Raw genomic sequence first — 25,836 nt, 5'->3', positions numbered from 1 at the left:
AGGGATCCGTCCACATTTTTAAAGTCTTGATTTTATTTGCATTGAACGGTGCTGCTAAATATCAAATACTATCTAGTCTTTTTATACTATCATGAAGTAAATTTAATTTAGATTTTTAGTTGACGGTTTTGCTTTTCATTATATGATACAAACATGAAAACAACAAACTAGCAATTAAATGGAGGAATATTGTTTACATTTACACTACCAGAACATGGTGCTTTCTTGACGCTTTTTCCAACTTGGCATTTTACAATTACACTTGTTCACAAATTTTCTAAATTATCGAAAAGTGACGACTTCGTTAAAACTGAATATATTTTCACAGATAACTTTCCAGCATTGAATTACTGTGAGGAACCTCTGAAAAATTGTCCATCATGATCATGGGATGGCTTTGGGGAACTGTTGTTCTTTTCAAACGTGCTTGAGACTTCCTTGTTTTAGAATCCTTCCTATTTAGGTTGAACAACTGAAAATAAAAATAACAGCGCAATTTCAAGTTTGTAATCTTCCAATCCAGCGCCTTTTGGAACTTGAAATGTTTAATAAAAATTTGTAAATCAGTTTATGAATAGGCAGGCTTCAATAGCATGTAATTTTTTTTGTCAAAAAGTTTTCGTTTAAAGCCTCAAGTTTCTAATAAATTCAACTGAATAAAATTTAAATTAAGATATGAAAGTATAGAATTTGGCTCGAATGCGAGAATAAGGATGGCTTAAAAAGTTAACTATTATTTATTTTTAAAAATGTGTTTGTTGTAGTAATAAAGGCAGGATAAAAGTGTTTTACACAAATTTCGTAACAATTTTGATAATGAAATGGCATTAAGAACAGTTTATATTTTTGATTTTATAATACTAGTAATACACGTTTAACAAACTGAAACGTTGAATTTTTTACGTTAGTCTTTATCCTTTTTCGTGGAGCATTTTCTGATAAGGTCTTCTCTCTCTGCGCAAACTTCTTCCACTTTTTAATAACGATATACTCCCTTAAACCGATCTCAGGTTGAGATTCTGTAAAGGAATGACCTATATACACTTAAAACAGTTTTATAGAAAAAAAAAATTACAAGAGGTATAACTTTATATTTCAATAAGAACCTGGTATCATTAGGTCTAGTTTGTTCTCGTCCAATTTCAACTGTTTTTTGATCGTGTTCCTGAGAGCTGCATAATTTTCATCCTTCCATTCTTCAAAAAAAAAAATGTCCGAGACTCTTTCATTCAAATCAGTCCAATATTAAAAACCTTTCAATTTGTTTCTAAAGGATAACTGTATTATTTTTTACAAAGAATATTATATAATCTTTAATTCACTTACGGTCATTGTGAAGACCCAGCGCTGACCCCACTAGACCAAACATCACGTTCCAAATATTGACAGTAAGGAACCCCTCTGTCTGGCTTCTTGTAAGCTTTAAGTTCATCCTCATAAGGAAAAGATGCACTTGCCTTTTAGGACACTTACTACCAACGCCGAGAGGGGGTTCCATGGACTTGACAAAATCCTCTAATCTGATGACATTCATAGTCGCTCTATTAAAAAGTTTTTGAAAATTCAACAGCTTAGGATGAATTGTGTGTAGAATAGATCCTTTTATATTCAAAAAAACATCTGATGGTTCATGACGAGGGGCAGATTGAAACCAATATTTACTGAAGGCGGGGTGTGATAATTAAGTCCTACCATGTTTTAATCCTGGATTCTAAAAGGGGCCTGGACACAGATTTGAATTTAATATTTTCATAAATTTTCTGTATAACATCATGACTTATAGCATTTATTATGTAAATATATTAAAAGCATTTACTTACGGGTTTTGGAAACTGGCATACTTATGCCAAAGGTCTGTAAAGGTAGAGAGATGCTGTATTCCCAACTCAGAAGGATCACGATGCAAGTAGTCAAAGTTGTTCACTATGACTGCTTCAAACAGGTTCATTACCTTAGAGAATGAATAACTTAATTCAACAAACGTTTCACTGGACATTGCATTCGAGAAATATGGTTTCTTTCATGACATAAAATTTGTGTAATATCCAAGGCTGGTTAAGACAAGTTCACTTAGAAATCTTGTCAATGTGAAAAAGTTTGTTGAATCTATGAATAAAGTACATATAGTGTGTTTCTCAAGAAAATTTTCCAGATCTTAACTTTAACTATTATAGTTGACTAAAACATTGGGGAAAAACAATATAGTATCTAACATGTCAACTAAATAGGATCTTGAGCGAATTCAATCAACGATAATAGTGTATACTGTAAATATGAGCAAAATAACATGCATTAATGAATGAATGCAATATTGGAACATATCTTTTGGTGCACAGAAGATAACTCTTCGTGAAAAGTGCCATATTCACGTGGAGATTGGACACAGTTAATAAAAAACGAAGAAAAACTAAAGACTCACCAAAAATGTTGATAAAGTTATAAAAAGAATAAAGTATAGATATGCCCAGTTGGTACCACAAGAAGTTCCTCGGCTAGCGCCCTCACATGGTCGCCAGTCCATACAGTCGAGCATTATCTGTTGCCAATTTTCACCCGTGGCACATCTGTCAATAAACGTTTTATTGAAATTTTTGACATAAAATTAATGGGATGTAATAAAAGTATCCATGTGACTTGCTTTTAGTTACTCACCTAAATAAAAGTAACAAGGAAGTACCTATATTCTTAAAGTTGTTGTATCTGTTGATAGAAGTATTGTCATCAAGTTTAATATCCCCGAAGATCTGCATAAAAAAAACATAACTGCATGTGATGAAGAAATGCATGAATTTTATTGAAGACCACAAATTTCGAACCTGTCTCTGGAATGATTTTAAAAGCATACTTTACCTGCATTCCAAGAACTCCAAACACATAGAATGACAAAAAGTTCAGAAAAAATACGTATGGCAAAGACTGAAATGAAAAAAAAACAATCTTCCTTTCATATTTGAGTATTATAGTATTCCAGTCTTCGGAACTTAACATCTTGAACATTAGTAATTTTTTATTTCGTATTCTACCGAAGTTCAAATACATGTACCAGTATCATTAGCGTAGTTGATCCAGATGATACCAAAAGTTTTAGACTCTGACTTTATAATATATATACATGTAGTATAGTATACAGTAACTTATTTTCATTTCATGTTATACGTACAATGACTCGTAGGCTTATATGGCAGCATCAAATACATTGTATTCTTTGATGAATGTTAATTTTTAAGATGCCCCAGTTTTTAATTCATTTACAAAAGTCACTTTAAATACTAACGGTTTTTTTTTCAATGTAGTAACCTGTATTAATTATTTGTTGAAAATGTACATTATATAAATCTGTCTTTTTTAGAAGTATTGGTTGTCATTGCCATGTTAAGGCTATAATAGCAAAGAACTTGGTAGGAAAATACAATTGGGTAGGAAATTGCATTGCATTATCACAACTTTGAAACTGTGGTTTACGGTAAAAACAACATTTTTCATAAGTTCTAAGTGGACCTGTTTGGAAATTTTTGACAACCCAGCCTCCTTATCTAGAAATGAATGCAACTCAGTGTTATAGAGTATAATTTTATGTGAAACATTACCTTCATAGATACATAAAAGCTCCATAAAAGATATCTGAGTTGCCTGAATTTCTTTAACAATTTTATTACGCGAGCCGCTCTAAATGCCCGAAAGTTGAGGCCTTGAATCTATTGATAAAAAAAATCATTTCTGTTTGTATCAAATTCCACATTATTCATTTAATTCATAACATGTGCAAGTAAATTTTCCTCAATACAAAAGTATATCATTCGGAAAACATTTTAATGATGGTATTTTTTAATTTCAATCTCAATTATTTTTAACTCCATAGTGCAAAAGTTGGCATATACATGCACTGATATACTATGAGGTAGAGAACTAACTTTATAAAAATCTAGGACGACGTCGATAACACTGCCCACAACAAGAACGAAATCCATCTTGTTCCAATTGTCAGAAAAATAATTCTGTAAAAAGACAAATTAACATTTAACAAAAAAAGAATAATACAGAGAAAGAATTCAAATTCATATAAACTGAATATTCTTGCCTTGCGTAGTGCAAGTAGTTTCAACGATGCTTCCAGGACAAATAAAACTACAAACGTCAGATTTGAATACCACAAAGCTAATGCATAGGACTCTGGCTGATCTTGATACTGCAATCACACTGGTGAGTTTCGGTATTCTTTATAACAAAGACAGGTACAAATTGCAATTTAAATCAGCGAAGATTGAAAGAAATACTCACCTCCATAGCTAAGCATATCGTGTTTAAAATGACCAACAGCATGATAAAATTTTCAAAGAGATCAGATATTACAAGTTGCCATATCATTTCCCGGGGTTTAGATGCATCCTTTGGTACAAATCTTGTTTTATCTGGCTCAGTTTTTGCAACATATAGAATACAATTCTCCTATTCAAGAGAGAAAAATATACAAAGAAGTTTATCTATGATTTGAATTTTCAGTGAGCATATGAAAAAAATAGGGTACAAGAATTTTAATTTTTTTTTTTAAAATCTTTTTACAATGTCTTAAAATAAGATTTACCTGATTTTCAGTTAACCCAATAGTATTTTCATTCTTTTTGTTCCCTTTATCAGATTGAAATGCGACTGTTATCATAGCGATGAAGACGTTCAGGAAGAAAAAGGGTGCAATGGCAATATAAACAACAAAAAAGATAGAAATAGGTAAGTTTTCTTCATGTTTTGGTCCTTTGTCAATTCCGGAGCTTGATGTTGCCGAATCTAAAATGCTAATGGAAGGCATGAAAAATTTTATTCAGAAATTATTTTTAGTCATTATTCCCCAAGGTTCAAAACACATGTAACGAGACTTTCATGAATGAGAGAGAGAGGGAGATAGAGAGAGCATAATTTCATGGCACATAAAATGTTTCTCACTCTGGCCACCCCTCTCCGGTAGTTATGACGAACAGAGTTGTCATCGCGGCGAAAACGTTATCGAAGTGAAAATCACGCCTCTTCCATTCTCTGTTGCTGACTTCGAGGTTTTGAAAATGAAATCCAGTATACTGGATAAATGTTCCCCTACAATAAAAAAAAACATAAAATCCGTAACAGTCATCATCAAACGAATAACTGATATTTACTCTTTGAATTAATATTAATACCTGCATTGATCTGGAGTATGCTTTGAGATGTCCGTGCAGTAACACAATCTTCCTTTCAGTAGCTGAACCGCCATGATGGAAAATGTGAGGTGCATCAGCACATAAATCAAAACCAGGGGTCCTACGCTCTTTACCGATTTAGAAAACTTCTCGCATGCTTTCTATGAAAAATAACAACAAAACAGATGGATGCATTCTTTCTTTAGTTGATAATGTGATATCCTCAACATTATCAGCGTTCAATCTTTCAATACCTTTAAGCCCTTGAACCTTTTGACGTTGATCGTTCTTAAAATTCTTAAGATTCTTAAAACCCTGAAGATCTTCAATGACTTCGTATTTGAGTGTCTACAATTGGGATCAAAATCACAAATTATTATTGAACATGTATGTGCACTTGTGGAAATCATACATATATTTGATAATTTTAAAAAAAATCTGGTAAAGCAAAATGTGTCATTAAAAGTAAATACCGGTCTTGTAGAGTAGGCTTTCCTCCCTAAAATCTTTCCCCTCGGAAAACTGGTTCTAGAGTAGAATTCCCCGGAAAACTGACTCTAGAGCAGAACCCCCCCCCCCCCCACCCCAGGAAAACTGGCTCTAAGGCAGGATTTCCCCTACGGAAATCTCACACTATGTAAATTTTTCGGGGGAAAATCCTACTCTGTGTAGTAGTTCTAGAGTGCGATTTCCCTCTGAGCCAAATTTCTACCCAATGAAATACAATGTTATTTTTATTTTTGAGGAGGAATACCCATACGAAAATATGTAGATGACCGTCAACTACCGGTAGTCGTCAACTAGCAGTCAACTAGTCGTCAACTGATAATGCGAAAACAGTTGACCTCTAGGAGTTGAATTCTTTTCTGAAAAGCGTTCAACTGATTTGCATAAAATGGCCAGCTGACCATTAGTTGAATGCTTATACTTTGATATTTTCATGCAAAACAAGAGTTGACCACTAGTTGAACACTTCGACTTGTTAGAAAATTTCTCCCACGATATATTTATGTTGGGTTCAAAATTACAATATTATAGATCGGGTTTGTTATACCCTAATTACAACAACCAAGAGTTGAATCAGTACATGTGTGTTTTCTGTAGAAGGTGGGAATTTTGATTTGAAACATTATTGTCTTCGTGATGATTCAGCGTGTGAAATCTCATGTACTATTGTAAGTATAAAATTTAAAGATTTGTTTTACTAAGCTTGTTATTTTTTTAAAACAGATTTTAGGAATACAAAAAACTGTAGCCAGTATAGGTCTCCATTATTGTGTACTTTTTTAAAATATTACAAAACTTCTGAAAACTAATTGTCATGCATCAAGTGTTTTGTTGCGTTTCTTGTTGTGTTGGTAAAATATGCCATTGCTTTAGACTAATTCTATATATATATAACCCTTTCTGCACAGAAAATGAAGAAAGCATGTTACAACTTATGAGAGCGTGCCAGCTCAATCCATTTATAACATGCATTTAGATTTACATGTACATTTATGTCAATTCAGAAACTCCATTGTTTTGACTCTTCATATTTTCAAGAACACTGCTTGTCTTAGATTTCAAATCTCCCCCCCCCCCATTTTTTTCAAATAATGCATGCAACCTACGTGCACTGACTAATGGAGCATTCAACTAGCGGTCAACTGCACAGGAAATAGAGGAGAATTCAACTAGCGGTCAACTGCAAAGGAAATAGAAGAGTATTCAACTAGTTGTCAACTACAAAGAATATATAGGAGCATTCAACAGTGGTCCACTCTATGCAAATGAGTTGAATGCTCCGTCATTTGCATGGCAAAAATTCAATTAATGGTCAATTGACGGTCAGTTGACCGTCAACTAGTAGTCAACTGAATATTCCGATTGAATTCTAATAGTAAATTTTTTTCATATGGGTAGTAGACATTGCTACAAGTGCCCCTTCCTCAAAATTGTGACCGAATGTATTGCACATACTTATACGAAAAATGAACATGAAAGTTTTAAATCCGATACTTCTAGGCTACCGTCAAACCATTTTTCTAAAATAAAATAAATTGCTGAAACTGAAAAGGACTTTAAGTTTCCTTTGCGTCTGTCAATATGATTGTCTTTCTATCGCAAAATGGTTTTCCGCACTTTTTTTCTAAATGCTTGAAGACATTGAGCTGATTTTTGGTATAGGAGTATATCTTGATAAGTTAAAGTTCAAGTCTGCATTTCGTTTCGCTTAATTTTTAACGGTTTTCCGCAATGTTTTTCTTAACGATTCAAGATATTGAACTAATTTTTGGTAGGTGAATTTCAAGTTTGCATTTTGTTCCACTTCAATGAATTTTTACGGAATAATGGCATTCTCAATTTTTAACTAGATTTCACTTGTCGGTAAAGGGGACCAGTATTGCTAATGCAATACTCTCAGAATGCTTGTTATACATGTATTGTACAATGTAAATCTAACATGTTAAATATGAAAATCCATAAAGATAATAAAACAAACCTTTTTCTTTCAAAATTCAGGAGTTTTTGGCTAACTTAGATGCCTCTCTCCTGAATTTAGAAGTGATACATGTATTTCTTAAAGTTTGGCCAAGCACAAATGAAATAATTGGCGAAAGTTCAAATATGCATTGCAGCAACTTTACAATTCAACACGTTTCTTAAAAATTTTAATAAAATACATGTATATAGGAAGTTCTCTTGCTAGTTTTCAAGAATGTATTTTAATATTATTTTACACAATTAAAATTTGACTTTTTGCGTTTAATGTGTCGTCTTAAACTAGTGCTCAAACACTTATTTATCTCTTATATAGCGTTGCTAACGAGACCAATCTATAATTTCTTAATGTTTAGGAAAGTTTATCATTGTTATTATTTACAACCCAAACAGTTCCAAAAATATTTACCAATCCAAGCATCCATTATTTCATCATATTTTAAAATATTTTTACATTTCTTTTGAAAACTATATATTTTGGTTGGAATTTTATGATTTGAAATACATGTAATATATGGTTAGAAAATTCTTACATCATAAGTAAAAAAAAACACTCATTTACCTTTTAAAAATCAGTTTGTCTTTTATCTTCTTTTTCCACAAAGATATTGCAGCTGTGGTTCTTATTGAATCTATAACGAAGGGGAAAATCCTGCTCTGAGAAAGAAAGAGGGGAAATTTGGCTCTGGTGCGAAATTTCCCCCTGGGGGAAACCCTACTATAGAGTACGATTTCCGGGGGGAAAACTGGCTATGGGGGAAATCCTACTCTACAACACCGGTACATGGATATCTTATTTTAGTAAATTTACTATCATATGCAAAAAAAGGACTATAAAGCAAATGTTGGTTTTAATGGTTTTAAAAATTTCCTTACCTTATAAATAAGGATATGATAGAAGCAACAACAACCATAGCATCCAAGTAATTCCATGCATGTCTTAGATATGATCCTTTATGCAACAGAAACCCCATATCGATAATCTGTGACAAATTTTTAAAACGAGAAACTTAATGTTGTGTAAGTACTCCAGCTAAATTAACCAAAACAAAATTGTATAATCTATCAATTTGCCATTTATAGTTTCTAATCATTGTTTCTTCAGGTTTAAAAAAACCAACTTTCAGTATCATCTCCATGGTGAATACTAAAGCAAAAACAGCATCTATCCAAAACAGCACTTTGTTGCGGCCGGCGTTATTGCCCTTTGTAGGGTCTTCTGCTGCAAGAGTAATACTACTTAGTACTATACAGATCATCACCGATTTTTCAAACCAATCCTGACGGACCACTTTTCCGACGAACACTCTCACCCTGCAATCAAAATCAAGTTCAGTGTATGTCTTTCAAGCACTTCTTTCCAAAACAGATCACATACTAAAACGCAAAATAAATATTGCGTCACTAATACCGTATAAGCAGAATTTTAAGCGGGGATTTAATTTTGGTATTATTAGCGAGGGTGTTGAGATCGCTAAAATTGAATATCGCTAAAAATTAATTGCGTTTTGTTTGCAATAGGTTCTTTAGTGAGCAGTTTAAAATCATTAAAATTACTTATCGCTAAAAATAAAAATAACTTTTTTAAGGAAAATAGCTAAAATTGTGACTCGCTAAAATTTCCACTTATATATACGGTACTGTTTGAAAATGATTAGAATTCATATGATTTTCTTGTCGGAAAGGAAATGTTTTATCTCTTGAATGTTTTCAAATGCTAGTTTTGAATACATTTTGATATAACATCTGATGCAGTATCGTGGCGCATCTTCAAAAATTAACATTATAGAAATAAAAAGTAAAGCAGGTAATAACGAGTAATGTTTAGAGGCCACTTGAGTTCCAAATGTAACTACTAGTCAAATTAATGTTTTATTATCATTTTACAAATCTAAATTAATATGTATACCGGTATATTTTCTTATGCAAATTATTATTTAGATGTGGAATTTTTCTTTGCGGATGATTATATTTAAAACACTTTGGTGATGGCTTATTAGTGCACCCATAATATAATCTATTCGAAGATAAGTTTACTACATGATATTATTCAGAATCATCACATTACAAACATTGTGAAGAAAGAATGAAGGAAAATTTGTAATCTCGATAACTGTACCAACCACTTTTACAGATTTAAAACTCACCTGCCTTGTTGGCCAAAGATACAGAGAGTGCGATGTGGTATTGTGCTTCCTTTTTCATTGGTAGAGTTACTTCTTTTTTCAAATAATGCATAAAAAGACGAACTGAATTTTTAAAACATTGATTAAATATTAATATTTTAAAAGACTTACAGGGTTATACAGAAAAAAGCAAATTACATTATGCTTTACTTACTGAAAGCTTGCAGGGAAAATAAAGGTCACCTGGTTGACGTAATTTTTGTAACTATATCTATTAGATATTATTCTTGGTATTGTTAAAACGTATTTTAAATAATTATTACTAGACTCACAAATTATCACAGGTTCTTTCCTCATCTTTCATTCTCTCTTTCTTTATTTCAGACTTTCAGAAAAAATAGCACTGGTAAACATTTTTAAAATTTACCTTTAATACATAAAAAAAGTAAAACAAAAAAGTTCCTTAATTTTCATAACATGCTTTTTGCAATACGACTAATGATTGTTACAAAACTAATTTAAAAATTTTTAAGAATTTAAATTGAAACAATATTCTCATACTCACTTTCACTTTCTCTTTCTCTGCATCAGAGCGTTCTTTTGCCTCAGCAAGGCTATCCACTGCAATGGCGAAGAAAACATTGAGAAGTGTATCTAAGGAGAGTCAATGAAAATTGAATCATTTTAATTTAAGTTATGAATACAGTACAATGCATGGTGATCAGGTTTGTAGTAAGTATGTAGGTGTTTGACTCCTATCATCCTTTTAATTCTATAGGGAATACATGTGCATGTATATTTAAAATAATTATAAAAGAGAAATTTTTTGTGCATACCCGAGAATTACGTTATACATGCATAGAAGCAATTCTATAGATAAAAATTACCGTCGTGATATTTTTCCAAAAAAAAAAAAAATCCACGGTTTAATCATTTTTGTTCATTTTTATTTCCCCCTATTCAATAGAGCATTTCTGGTAAACGCAAAAAAGTCTGAATATTGGTCTTCAATTTGTGTACTAGTACGTTACATAAGCCCCAATTTTTGCAATGTTTACAAGCCATATGCTCTTGTTTAATAAAACATTTAAAAGTTCATTGTGTATCTAAATTAAATAAAAAATCAAAACAGAATTATCCCTTCATTTATGTTAACTTCATAACTGGCCTAAAATGATTCCAAATGAGCGAAACACAAGCAACGGTCGCTTGACATTTGTCAGCAGCAGATTCAAAAATGCTTGTTAAATAATGTTCAAAATATGGAAGTTAACTTCATCACTGGATATTTTTTTGTTATTTTTTTTTTGTTGGTTTATTTTATTTTTTCTTACTTTCTTTATTTCATTTTGGAGGGATTTGGGTTAATTCAAAAGAAAATGACAGAATACAAGTCTTGTGTTCCCTATGATAACCTGTCATTTATTTAGATTTCATAATTGAGTATTAAAAAAGATACAGTTTCCAAAAAGTACGACAACTATGAAGAAAAACACCACGCAGACCCCCAGTCCGTCTATTCCACCATAGGCCCGAACTCCGTTGTACATGACTGAATTCCAGTCCTCTGCCGTCATAATCTGAAGAAGAGCATGTAATAATGAGCTTTGAAATACATGTATCTAAAAGAGAAGAATTATTAAGAGGAATGTCAGAAATAAAGTTTACCTGAAATACTGTCAATATAGCTTTTGGGAAAGAATCAAAATGGGAAGCTGGTCTCCCTTCTTCAAAGTTAAATCTAAACAAATATAAAATTAATATATAAAAAATATAAAAATACAGACTTTTATCACAAATTTTTAGGAAATTGTTTGTAAGGCGTAAAGTTAAAAACACTAAAATTTATATAAACCTTCCGCCAAACAGTTGCATCCCGATCAGCGTAGTCACAAACAAGAACAGGAAGAGAAGAAATAGCAGACTCAGCATGTAGGACATACTTCCGGTCATCACCTGAATCAGCTTCTCTATTTTGTCATTATACCTGTAAAACCAAAATAGTTAATGCCTATTTGAGAATCAATACTTACATTCTTGCACTAATAATCTTGCACTACACTTTAATATGTATGTTTAAAAAGAGTTGAAATGACCAAACCTTGTTTTCTTGAAAACTCGAAGCAATCTCAGACTTCTGAAGACACTACACCTTAAGCCTCGATTACCAGAACGAATAAGCAGGATTAACCCTATGACGCTAATTACCCAAACCTATAGGTGTTGTGTAATATTATTATAATATCTATTAATAATAATAATTAAATGTCAAATTAATAATTAAACTTTTAAAAGTTGAAAATGTGAAAACAAGACAGATCGAGAGATGGAAAACTGAACCGAGGGACACCGTAAATATCTTCCATCAGAAAACTCAATCAAATTTTAGAACATTAGATCAATGGTCTAGAAACGCTAAGGAACAACAAACATACTTACCAATGCATCGAATTTGTTAAAGGAGGAGTAGAAATATTGTTGATATCCATGTGCATATATCCTTAGGAATACTTCAATGGTAAACAACACAACAAACAAAATTTCTAAATAATCTGAAATAAAAGAATATGTTTCTTACCATTACTGCAAATCATGAGAGAGAGAGAGGGGGGGGCTATTTCTTATGGTTTTGTGATTCATCCTTTGGTGTTTCTCCAAAGGTCCATGTTTTGCAACGTTCGAGTTTCGTTTGTTTTTTAAATTAATTTATTACAGTTCGCAACCCTCAAATTTTCCACGATAAACAAATGAAACAGGTAAGATAACAAATAATGATTGATCTTAAGCAACCAGCAAACATTATTTATTTGTGAACAGAGCAAAACACGGACTCCTAAAAAGTCTAGAGGTAGTTGGATCAGGTGCCTGTGCGGAGTAAGGTTTACCTCTCGACCGGACAAAACCACCGTGATTCCTATGTGTTATCACGTAGGCGGAGTAGTCCGTAATCAAATTTAGCATTAAGAAAGCCTTAAAATTGGTTTGAAATACATTCGTTAGAATACGACTAAATGATAGTTTTATTCCTTAAAAAGTCATTATAAAACCATTCAGGCTTTAAACGAGGTTTTTGAAATCCCTTGTCCACAACATGCACAGTTGTATTTGGAGGTTCATGTAAGTTGTTTCAGATTCTCTTTTTTTTTACTTGCAAGCAGACGAAAAACGGTCGATAGGTTGATCATGATCCTTGGAGTGAAAATCTTAAATAAGCCAGCCCACTTAGATTCCTCCAAAGAAGAGATAGGTTCACTTTAAGCATAAAATGGCCCTGTAGATATACCAATTTATAGACTAACACTCTATATTCTATTTCAAACATCAAGATAAAGTAAAGGCTTAGTGCATTAATTTCCAATTAAAGTTTTCTCCAGAAAGTTTAAGTATAGGAAAACATGCTTTATAAAATTTTAATGTTCTTATATTTAAAAAAAAAAACACGTCTATTCGAGTACTTTCAGAGAAGAAAAATGAGCATATTAATCCTTGATCCAAAAAAAATGAAACATATCTTGTAATTCCCAGAAACAGTTCTATCATTTAATCATTACTGTATATAGGGTTCTCTCCGTGTTATCTTCGCCCTTTTACATTTGCTGACAATTTTGCCCAGTTTTAAATTCGCCAATTCACAGTTCTCGTTTAAGAAATAATACAGTGTACTTTGATTTCGTCTCGTTTTAAATTCGCCCAAATGTGACAAGGGCGAATGGGGCGAAAATAAAACGGGGGCGAAAATTTCCCTGTTTACAGTACTTGTTTTAGATCAGATGTCGCGCTCTTCACGAAATATCGGAAAATAGCTTTAAAAATCTGCCGGTTTTGTTGCATTTTTCAGTGGATGAGAAAAATGAATCAATTCATGGCGTCATAATGCATTGACTCGCGTGAAAATTATCTCGTTTTTGTTAGTTTCTTAATGCATTGTCAACTAAAATCAAGCAGTTTCAAATTTTCTTCAGTTCATAGGGCCAAAAAATGGCATTATTGAACCCTGTTCTTTATCACATATTTGCCAAGATGTGAAATGTAAACTAGCGACCTCTTCTTTGACATGAACAGTTTTTTAGCCTAAAAAATGTCAATTGTTATGATTGATCTTAAGGTGTTTTGGGTTTAATTTAAGTGCTAAGTGAATCTTAATACAGTAGATATAATCACATCTTACACTGTAAACTATCCATCCACTGAGGCTGATTGTAATGTTCTGTGGCTAAAATTACAGTGTTAGTCGCCACACAGGACATGGTACCCCAGAAGAACACATCCGACTCCACAAATCTTCTCACATATAATACCCTATTAAAACAAAAATATAATCAAGTTAAAATAATTTAAGTTTAAAGCCTTTATTATTTTTGAAAGAAAATATTTTATCTGACATGAACAAATTTATTTACTCGCAGTATTTACCTTATTTTTGACATCTCTCTTTTGAAAGCTGAAAAGTTGATAGCGGTTATATAGCGGTTATAAATCAAAAGTTATTAAATGAAACAGAAATGTAGAGGTTTTAAGTTTTTTTTTTTAACTAACCTTCTTTGAAACTTTCATGTGTATCCTTCGGTATGGAAGAATGCTCCCTACACATAATTTCTTCTAAAAATATTTTTTAATTCTGACTAAATAGTAGTTTAAGCCATGTCAATCTTTCGTTTCATGTCTTAATATTTACTAGATATTCAATTTACGATTTTATGTGACTTTATAACATATAAATCAATATTTTTTAAAGGACAGGGTATGGTAACAACCAAATCTAGCTCCTCATTTAATGTAAAATTAAGTTTAAAATTGCGATACTTTGTAGGTAAAAACTAATTAGTTAAACTTTCGCACTATTCGAAAAGACACCCCAAAACAGGTACAAAAGGAGGATTTTATACTATTTTGTCCTTCATTTTGACATGTGGCTTTTTAAAATCAACTTAATGTTGTTGGTTTTTTAGTTAATACCTCCTCTGTTTATCCATTGGAAATAGTTTCGCATTTGCTGTTTTTCATCAGGATCTATGAATTTTTCATTTTTCTTTTCTCGTTGTATTTTTTCTCGTTCTCTTGTAAAGACTCTGAAATCATCAGATGTGCTTCAAAACACTGATTACATCTGTTTTTATTTATGTGCATAAAATATACAGTATATACATAATGACGTCACTAATGTAAAATGTACTTGTTAACTTAACATAATAATGTCAAACATACTTACCCTTTTAATATTCCAAGTACTAGATTCATCATGAAAAAGGCACAGAACATAATCAGTGGGATAAAGTACAGCCAGTTCAGTTGTGTACCTTTGGCATCATTAGTCTGGAAAAACAAATATGAAAGGACAATGTTATAAACGTCAGGAAGAATTCATATATATCAATAATAACTGCAATATAAATCTAACTTTTTCAAAAACAATGTAAAAAAGCTTGTATATAAAATATTTTATGAAACATAAAATTGTATATTCGTCAGGAAGACACAATACTAAAAAATGTAATACTCATTAGCAAACAACTTGACAAGTTTTCTAATTTTTTCGCGATCTTACATACAGTAAAGTGTATTTTAAAGAAATAATTTTTATGGCGTCGAGCTTTAGCTCGGCGCACATCAATCTCTGACTGTTCACCGCTTTCTTTATGAGCCAAATAATATAGTACTCGAACCAAGATCTTCATGTAACTGGTGTATGAATATATTTGCCAATTTTTGCGTTTATTCCATAAATTGCTTGAAAATCATAACAATTTCAACAGTCCTATACATAGTCACCAACTCACCAACTTTCGTCGGGTAACTTTTCGACCTTTAACCTGATTATTTTTTATGACACGGCGGGTCATGCTTATCGCTCGAATCACCGATATCCGGATTTGGTTCGTAAATTAGGTTGTACTTGTAACTTCCAGTTACAACCCAAGCTTGATCTACGTACGTAAACAATGCCGATGGCTATGTAACGTATGTTCAGTAGGCCAGTAAATTATCAGTGCAGGTGTAAAAAATTAACTGGGATTGTTTTGGAAACTCAAAATTTAAAATGGCTTCCAATAAAACAAGATTGTTATCAGGACCGGCAAGGGATAAATCTAGTCTTCCGACTCCCAACTCCCGACGGTCCCGGTTTTTGGATTTTTAGCGATTTCTTATTTACCCGTGCACAGAATTTATTCAAACTTTTCATGAACATTTTCCAGGTTAAAATGAATTCATTTATGCATAAAAACTTTAGGAAACATGTGTATTTATTACTGAATCAACAGAATCACCTGCCAAAAAGCGGTAAATCTAGTACTCTGTTATAAATGTTAAAACCAACCAGAAGTCTCTGTCGAGACTGTAGCTCTACTGGTTTGTACTTATAAGAAAGGATGAGAAAAGAAGCCATTGCCATCAGACCAAAACTGTAGGAGTAGCATTATAAGGAATTTCAGACATTTCTATTTTTAGTAACAATGGCAACACCGTTCATTGAAATCAAAAACTGATGCACTATTTTATGTATTTTAGTGTAGTCTACTTGTGTTCTAAGTTATATTGAAATCAGATCAAAACTGTAGGAGGAGTAACATTTTAAGGGAATTTCACAGAAAATTCTATTTTTAGTAACCATGGCAACATCGTTCATCGAAATCAAAACCGATGCACTATTTTATGTATCTTAATGTAGTGTACTTGTGTGCCAAGTTGTACTGAAATAAGATCAAAACTGTAGGAGGAGTAGCATTTAAAAGGAATTTCACAGAATATTCTATTTTTAGTAACCATGGCAACACCATTCATCGAAATCAAAACCGATGCACTATTTTATGTATCTTAATGTAGTGTACTTGTGTGGCAAGTTGTACTGAAATCAGATCAAAACTGTAGGAGGAGTAGCGTTTTAAAGGAATTTCACAGAATATTCTATTTTTAGTAACCACGGCAACACCGTTCATCGAAATCAAAAACCAATGCACTATTCTATGTATCTTAGTGTAGTCTACTTGTGTGCCAAGATATTTTGAAATCAAACCAAAACTGTAGGAGGAGTAGCAATTTAAAGGAATTTCACAGAAAATTCTATTTTTAGTAACCATGGCAACACCGTTCATCGAAATCGAAAACCGATGCTCTGTTTTATGTATCCTAGTGTATTCTACGTGTGTGCCAAGTTATATTGAAATCAGACCAAAACTGTAGGAGGAGTAGCGTTTTGAAAAATTGTTTACAGACAGACGGACAGACAGACGGACGGACGCCGGACGCATTACTATCGCATAAGCTCTTCTGGTCTCTGACCAGTAGAGCTAAAAACCGACATCGATGTTTTCGTAGAATCGTGATTAAAAACAATAAAATGAAGTGTATTTTAAAAAAAAAATTAAAAAAAATAAAAGGAAAACGTGGTGTTTATTTCATAAATGCTTAAATCGGTTAATTTTATCTAGATATACAACTAAGCTATATATTTCTGTAGACATATGCATGCTTTTAAACATGCTTGGAAATCCAATAATTTCACAGTATCACTGCCACATCTAATGCGCGGCGCCATTGTGGCCCTTCAGGCCTTTGATTTTAGTGAACTTAACAGTAAGGCTCCTGAACAAAAAATGTACGAAATGTGGTGTTAATTAAGTTGTGTATTACTAGTAAGTTAAGAAGGTTTACACTTTTTTGTTATGAATGGTACACTAAAATAATAATAAATCAAACAATCGATTTTTTTTTTCTTTTTTAGCAATGAAATAATATCAAATATGCAACCTTATTTTCAAAACAGAATACAGCTGTCAGGGAGAGCCATCAAAGTTTATTATCATACAGCTCAAGTGTTTTCAATGTTGTGACTGAGAAATAAATTCTGGGCCTCAATGAAAATAGTCCTGAATCATTAAGGTTAATTAAGTAGTTTTTACCCAGTAATACAAGTCGGTCCAGCCTTCCATAGTGAGGCATTGAAATACCGTCAGTAATGCCAAGCCAATGTTGTTGAAGCTTGTGATACCCCTATTGGGCCCTATCCAATACCGACGACACGTGGTATTTCCGGTACAGTGATGACCATCGCCTGCACGGTCAACCTGACATGGCCGCGGGGGCTCTGGAATGTCGGAAAGGCTCATTCTATCTGTTCATGATATGTTGAAATGTTTCTCAAAAATAATCAATTTCTCTAGAATAAAAAGTTTATTTCTTTTAAGACCAATTTTATCAAAAAAGCATAGAAATAGCTCTATCTAAAACACAACATATTACATTTTATATAATAAGGAAATGAATACGAAGTGCAAAGTCATATACATGCACTTTACATCTTTCTCGACCTTAGCACACAATAGCACAAACGTGAAAGTATACAAAAATTAAAATCTTATTTTCCTTATCATTCATGTACAATTATTTTTTTCATGCAAGCCTTGTATGTATGAACACTATAATATTCTTCCAGAAATGAAAAATAAATGAACCTCTCAATTAAGAAGGGTACATGAAAAAAATGTGTTTTATATACATAACAAAGCAAAAAAAATTTAAAAAGGGAAATGGAGGCAAATTTATAATAATGTATAAATACATGTAATTTTTATCTGTTAATCTCTCTATTTTACGTCATACTTGACCTCATCCATGCAGAAATAAGAAGTGCATCCCTTTTAATTAGTAAATGAGAAGGAAATACCTTATATAAGGAAAAGATTTACGTGAATGAGCAAGTTAAATTGATCATTGAACATTACCGTTATAAGCCATCCTGGGTCTGCTATCTTGGAAGCAGGCCCTATTAAATGCTCCCTTGTAGTAGTCCATACCAATAATGGCGAAGATTAGCACTGCCATAGTGACGAGAAAGAAGACAGGCAGCAGGGGGAATACGGACCGAAAAATGGTCGTGGTCACTACCTTCATATCTGTAATATCAATTTCAATAAGATTTGATTTAGAATACTTATAACATGGCTATTATATTTAAATAAAGATTTTGTAGAAAAAAAATCTTTATTAGAATCGTATTATTTTGAGTGCCCGACAAATGTTGGAAGGAAAAAGGTCCCTTAATGCTCAATGGCTCTGCGGGCTGAGTTTAGTGTAAAAATTTGCAGCTCTTCAAGTGGTCTCAATATGCGTAAATAAATCTCAAAATGGGACGTTAAACAAACAAACAAACAAACCCACACTACTCTAGTAAATATCAGTAAAGATGATCTTACATGGTATTCCAGATTTAAACTTACTTTGTATTCCAGATATAAGTCTCAGGGCCCGCAGAACTCTTGCCAATCGCAGTAGATTCAGGTCTACACCGTCACCCAAGAATGTTAACATATGCTCCAAAATTCTGTTGATAAATTCCATTTTTTAAAAATAAAAAAAAAGAATTATATATCCATATTACTATTTTTAAACATATTTTCTAAGTTAATTTATAACGTTAAAATTAATTTCGAAAGATGTGGGTTTTGATGAGTTCCTTTATAATTTTGTTAAATCAAAGTCATGATGATCGAGTAATGAACCAATCGTAGGTTGTTGTCGGATTAAAGTTATTTTACTGGCTTGATATCCGCATTAAAGCATCAAAGTTTTCTTTAAGGCAAAATTTTCTAAAATCTGTTTAATACACAGGGATGGATTGAACAGGTCCACTGATAGAGCATGTTTGTTGGGCAATTTCAGCCTGTCGACTTATTCTGCACACTTTTTCTCAGATGTGTAAATAAGCAATCATAAGTTCACAACCAATATGCCATGAAAACATTGCAATATGCATTGATCTTTTAATTTATATAAATTTTCATTCGCATGCATTGCATAATTTGTATTTGTATTCTATAATTTTCTATTTCCTATTTGTATTATTTTCCATTTAGATTCTATAATTGTTCGTATAATTTTTCCTTCTTACTTCTTTTTTTCAATTTGTATCCTATAAGGTTCTGTTTGTATTCTATATGTTTTCATTTGAATTCTATAATTATTCATTTGTATTCTAATATATAACTTTTTTAAATTGTATTGTATGATATTATATTTATCGAATTAAGCAAGACTTTATTGATTACACAATATCAGGATTATACAACTTCATCTATATTCTATATTTTTTGTATTGTATAAATGTTCAAATGAATTTTATGATTATTCCTAATTGTGTTCTATTTGCCGTTTGTATTGTATAATTTATTTGTATTGTATATTTATACTACATAAATGGAAAATAATAAAATGCAAATGAAAAAATTTGTTAACCATATTCAATCCATGTCATAAAAGTGTAAAATCGTTTGATGAAGTGGGGCACAGTAAATTACGTTTTGGGTGGATTGTTTTTCAGCAAACCTAACAAGTATACCTTCACTTTGTTGAGTAAAGTCATCAGAATATCAATATCTGCATTCAACTATATCATATGTAATTTGATTGCATTATGAGAGATATCATATCTTTAGTTTCAGTAAACATGTATACTTACCCCAAAATAACAACAAGAAAATCAAGTTTGTTCCAGTTGTCCCGTAGATATGCATTTCGCCCACAGAAGAACCCATTTGCAATTATCTTCAAAACAGCTTCGGTAGTAAAGATGAACAAAAAATAAACCTCTGATTTTTCCTAAAAACGATAATGATGTGCTATAACCATTATTTGGTCTTATAGCTTTCTCAAGGACAGATGATACAAACAAAATTTTATCATAAATTTATCTTGAAAATTAAAACTTGGCTTGAGTATAATTAGTTATAATAAATAGGTTATTCCGCATAGATTTTTATATTTCATTTTTAAAATACAATTTAAAGTAAAAAAACGTTGCACAGAAATACATGAACAAGAAGAATTTCAGAAAGGAAGAAATTTGAACATCATAGTAAGTTAACCATTTCTTACTATTCTAAAATTCATATCATTTACAATCCAAATAGGTTCAAATATATAACATTACTCCAGGAATGCATTTTTCATCTGCTCTTACATGGGTAAAAACTCATGAACTCGTTTGAATTTTAGACAACTTACCAGTTCTATGGTTCGCTTTGTTCTGTCCTTGTTTGGTAAATGTTCCTCCAGGGCTAATACAATACAATTAGCTATAATTGTAATTAAGATGAAACCTTCAAAAAATCTAAGGAGTGTTAAGGCGTGTATACAAAAACTAATCAAAATTGTATTATTGGGAGGAAAAATATTGTATCTTAGAATAACCTGATTTATCAAAAACTTCTTTGATGTTAGGGTTTTGATTACAAGTAACTTTGAATCAGTCTTTCTTTTAGTTCTTGAAAAAATCTTTACGGGAAAGAGTTTTTATTACTTGCACATGATTAACCTAGAGCAAGGGCATTTTCATAAATAGCATCGACATCACTGAAGTCTTTTCCGAGTCCATTCCTGGACATTTAATTTTGGCAATAAAGGTGTTCTACTGTGACATTGAATTAACTTTTGATACAGACACTAACATATATATTGTGTACTACTCACGGCCTTGACATTGAAGCGTAAAATTTAATATTATTATCCTTATGTGACCCACTTGTCCCGATTTCACTCTTTATATTTTCTTCCAAGAAAACTATTTATGCATGTTTTGTTGGAAGGTTTATACGTTAAGATACTCCCCATTTACCCCAAATAACCAGGAAGGAAGCAGTTCAAGATGAATTGTCAAGGATATTTACTTTCCGTCACATATATAGCTAATCTTCTGATGAACAACTTTCTCTCAAATATAAACAGTGATCTGTCATTTTCATTGATTGTATGTAACTGCTGGTCATTTTGAATTTCGCTGACAAGTTCGTAAATAGTTCGTCTTTCTTTTGATGATGATTTCTGTCGACGCAATGGATATCTTTCTTCCATTAATTCCATCATTTAATGCCAAAGAAGGTCAGATATCAACGACTTCCGCTATAAGGTCAATTCAACATCTCTTCTGACATGTCGTCGGTTCAAGCTAGGTGTCCTAAATCTGATCAACATACATGTAAAATCTCAAATGAATTTACAATATTCATCATACATCTTTAAAACAAGTGTACAGAATTTATTACATTGATCAAAAAAGTGTTCACTGTCAATTTATACATAGGTATCAATGTATAAATACTTTTAACACAATGCATGTAACATGCGTTTTATTCTCCTTTGCTTTATCAGACAAAATTTTAGTTTACTAAAAAAAACATGCTGTATACATATTTATGTACATATATCTTTTATAGTTTGGACATCAAGGAGTAAACATAAAAAAATACCTACCTGCAAAATAGTTGTCATATTACTCAAATCTTCCAAAAAATTAAGTTTAAATTACAAATATTCTTTTGTATCCGTATACTCAGTAGATACAAAAGATTTATATCTTCTCTGGTACCTCTCCTCTCTCTCTCAGTATCTCTCTGCTTAAAGATATCTTACATTTTTTTGTCATTTAAGTTTCATTATTAATGTACAGAGCCGTATATCTTACCTCCATATCACACCATACAGCTGACGTGCCCTTTACGAAGTATATGTAGATACTTTTGTGTCATTATAAGAATCTTGTCGATTTTCAGTTACAATCTGAAAATCAAGCTTCCTTCTTCCTGTGAAACAGTCGGATGTTTAACTTGCATATATTTTATATCTGGATTTAAAATCATGTGCACTTTAAAATACAATTGAAAAACAATTGAAGTTTAACTTGCATACAATTGATATATGTATATTATCACGTCAACTTCAAAATACCAGTGTAAAAACAATTGAAGTTTAACTTGCATATATTTGAAATCTGTATTCAAAATTATGTCTACTTCAAAATACCATTGAAAGAAGGATTGAAAGTTGCAATACAGCCTACAATAAGAAAACTATATATTTAAGAAGTATGTGTAGCTGCGAGTATGTGGCTTCCTTTTTATAAACATCCTTAAAAAAAATACAAACAAGTTTGAATATTTTTATAAATTTAAAATACAAAATTATAGAATGCAAATTGAAAATAATACATTAAAGATAAAAAATTTCATTACAATTAAAAAAATTACAGAATACAAATGGAAAGGTATAGAAAACAATCAAAAATTATGCAATAAAAGTGGAAATTAATTAAATTATACAATGCAAATGGAATAATATACGATACAAATGGAAAAGACTGACTGTTGAAAGGTTCGACACACCATCGATAATGAGTCTCTTCAATAACTCTAACGAAACTCTAAAGAAATATACGGCGTAAAAGTAAAAAATAATAATGTTAATTTGTGTCTGTGCCCCTACATTAATACAGGTATAATGGTTCATACAGATGGGCGGCTAGATAAATTGCTTCAAGTTTTCGCTCTCTCTCTCTCTCTCTCCATGAGACTTTTAATGAACTTCACAAAATTATTAGCTTAATATATCCCCAGAAGACGAGATTTCAATCATTGATTATTAAACGTTTATATAACAAGAGGCTCATGGGCGACAATGCTTGCCAGAGTACCTTAAGCCCTGCTGACTACTCATCCTGGGCACCTGATGCTACCTCTGTTGTTCCCAGGGGTCCATGTTTATACTCTCTTCACGATTTGCATTTTTTTACCGGTTTTATTATATTGAGAGACTTCATCTTTTACACCCCTTTTCAACAAGTTTTAGTAACAAAGTCACTGTACATGATCAGCTGTATCCAAGGTTGTTGATATTCAACTTTTAACATCAGTCACAATTTAAACAATTATTAAGGCAATTTAAATGAAAAATCGATATCTTCATTTTGTTTATTAAAAATTAGCATTTAAAGGTTAAGAAAAAAATCAGATGTATTTTTTTTATTTCATGTAGTTAATATGTTATTGATAGTTAGTTCTCTTTGAACATAAATACTATGTTGTGTAAAATGGCTTGACACAAAAACACATACATACAGTCAGAAAGAGAGATTATTTAACATTTGTTGTGAGAGAGGGACAAGAAAGGGGCATTTAGAGAAGCTTGAATTCAAAAATATCAGTTCACATTTACATCTTGGTTTCAAATCATATATATATGCTAGTACATGTTTTGTGTAAGCATTGTACATTTCCAATGTATCATGTTTTCATGATTTAGCTTAAAAAACCGGAGGTTACCATGCATGCATCTCAGTTACATACTGATAACATTCATAAATATTACAACTTTCATAGACATTTATAAATTGGCGATGTGTTTACGAATGTTGTTGACACTATCAATTCCTCGAATCATATCGGCCGCTTTTTCTGCTATCATTATGGTTGGAGCATTTGTGTTTGCAGAAGTAACATGGCGCATGACATACGCATCGACAACACGAAGATTCTGAATACCCTTTACTCTGTAAATGTAAATTGTAAAGTAATGGCTTTGATTGAAAACTAAAGTGAAGGAAACATATTGTTGTTTTCTCGAGGAAAAATAACCTTCAAGAAAAAAGTGCACAATTTTTGGACTGGAATTCAATTCTAAACAAACGTGCATGTATTTTCACTTCCTTCTCGAAGACATAGCCTTTTAAATTAAAAAGTGAATACCTATAATCTTATGTATGACATAAAATTGAATTCTGTATATATCCAAACATTTTTTTTTTTACAAAATATTTTTAGGTAATTCTAAAATAATCTTTTCATTTCCTGAAACAAACGCGGAAATTCTGTTTACTCTTTACTGTGTAAATATTAACTGTTAAGTTATGACTTTGATTGAAAACCAAAGCCAAGCAAACAAATTTTTGTTTCATCTAAGAACAAATAACTCTCAAGAACAAACAAGAGGCTCAGAATTTTTTAGGCAATTTTTGAAATAATCTTTTCATTTCCCGAATCCGCTAAAATCTCAACTTTTTAGACAATTTACATGTATTTGACATCAAACTGCCAGCTTATGAAACTGAAACCTTCAAAGCAAAATTAATCAGCTTTTTAGAAAAAAATAATATATATCAAATTGCAAACCTCAGTTGTGGATCAACAACAGCTGTTTTATCATCAACTGCTCCCATTCTGCAAGTTGATGTTTGATGGTAGAACCCAATAATATAGTGTCTGATTCTACAGACCCAGTACTCCTCGGGGATAATAGTCTTCATACGGGTCTGATGGTGACGCACCAATTGATCGGAATGCTGTTGTATTTGCTAACTTCAAAACCTGCTGGATTCCTAAAAACATTATAAGAATCGTTGTATATATGCAGCTATTTTCCCGAACGAAAAACTTTTTAAAGAAATCTATGGATTAACTGAAATTGCAAAAGTCATAAGTTAACTAAATATTCAGTTGACATACTGTCTCTTGTTTTAAAGACCATTGAAGAAAGGAAATATGGAACAAGACCACTTAACCCCACCCCCTTTGTGGGTTCTCTTTGAACAATGCAATAGGATACCAGTGATCAAAAACATGTCATTTCTGTTTCAAATGAGAATTGATTTCAAGTAATATAACACAAAAAAGTTAATGGAAGTTTAAAATATTTATCAAGATCCAATTTTTCTCATACTTTCTTTTTTAATTAGGCAATTATACTAGTAAGTCGCATCAATTTGGTTTCAGTAAAAAAAAAAAAAAAGAAGCGGAACATTTCCTATCTACCAAATTTATTTACTTCAAGCATTCTTATCAAGTAAAAGATGTGCATGAAAATCTCAGATGGACACACTTGTGTTCTGATTCCCCATCTAAGAGAATTTAATGAAATTTCATCAGAAATGAGTAAATTGTCATTGTCCTTTGGTCTCTGATTTTCCTTGAATCAAAATAATTCCTGTTTTAAATAAGAGTATGCATCATTTTTTTAAATAGTAAACTACTTCATTTTTAAATGTCTAAGTAAGTTTAGGTTGAGCAAGGCACCGATAAAAGGTGATCAATGAAGTTGAATATTTTATTTTAAATGATCAGACAACCACCCGTGAAGTTATCCGAGCATGTACTTAATTATCAACAAAATTCTTATTTTGGTCAAATTTAAGAAATTTGATTTCCTCGAAAATTGATGAATCCATATCACATATACATGTAATTACTAATGTTCGTTTCTGTTAAAACATAACAGTAAAAACAATAGGCCCAGGGGCC

At 31.7% G+C, this 25,836-nt stretch overlaps 1 protein-coding gene and 1 pseudogene across 1 annotated transcript; both read right to left on the bottom strand.

Annotated features, from left to right (window-relative positions):
• Positions 1–13: 13 nt before the first annotated feature.
• LOC134237321 (voltage-dependent R-type calcium channel subunit alpha-1E-like) lies at positions 14–21,882 on the bottom strand. Its single transcript, XM_062719428.1, has 37 exons — positions 21,435–21,882; positions 20,777–20,882; positions 20,232–20,371; positions 18,994–19,097; positions 18,499–18,669; positions 17,677–17,888; positions 14,988–15,091; positions 14,735–14,847; positions 14,315–14,377; positions 14,192–14,219; positions 13,947–14,077; positions 12,218–12,330; positions 11,880–11,992; positions 11,634–11,765; positions 11,447–11,519; positions 11,238–11,358; positions 10,344–10,432; positions 10,111–10,163; positions 9,800–9,871; positions 8,774–8,966; positions 8,529–8,635; positions 5,423–5,516; positions 5,169–5,329; positions 4,939–5,085; positions 4,583–4,790; positions 4,279–4,446; positions 4,079–4,186; positions 3,912–3,995; positions 3,588–3,695; positions 2,851–2,916; positions 2,653–2,744; positions 2,420–2,564; positions 1,821–1,951; positions 1,327–1,541; positions 1,107–1,196; positions 904–1,019; positions 14–472 (listed from the first exon to the last, which is right to left on the bottom strand). The coding sequence occupies exons 1-37, from the start codon at positions 21,632–21,634 to the stop codon at positions 323–325; spliced, it is 4,521 nt and encodes a 1,506-aa protein (XP_062575412.1). The 5' UTR covers positions 21,635–21,882; the 3' UTR covers positions 14–322.
• A 1,788-nt stretch (positions 21,883–23,670) lies between these two features.
• On the bottom strand, positions 23,671–24,936 carry LOC134237330 (choline dehydrogenase, mitochondrial-like; annotated as a pseudogene).
• Positions 24,937–25,836: the final 900 nt, after the last annotated feature.

Source organism: Saccostrea cucullata, unplaced genomic scaffold (assembly GCF_032062105.1).
Source record: "Saccostrea cucullata isolate Sc308-1 unplaced genomic scaffold, CSIRO_AGI_Scuc_v1 ctg16, whole genome shotgun sequence".
Taxonomy (NCBI): Eukaryota; Metazoa; Mollusca; class Bivalvia; order Ostreida; family Ostreidae; genus Saccostrea; species Saccostrea cuccullata.
This window is presented reverse-complemented; position numbering and strand designations above follow the sequence as displayed.

Coding starts and splice junctions, on each gene's coding strand:
- LOC134237321 (XM_062719428.1), bottom strand. CDS start 21,634: ATGATGGAATTAATGGAAGAAAGATATCCATTGCGTCGACAGAAATCA. Junction 14,078..14,191: donor AGAGAGATGTCAAAAATAAG/GTAAATACTGCG, acceptor TTGTTTTAATAG/GGTATTATATGTGAGAAGAT. Junction 10,433..11,237: donor TGTCGTACTTTTTGGAAACT/GTATCTTTTTTA, acceptor GACTCTCCTTAG/ATACACTTCTCAATGTTTTC.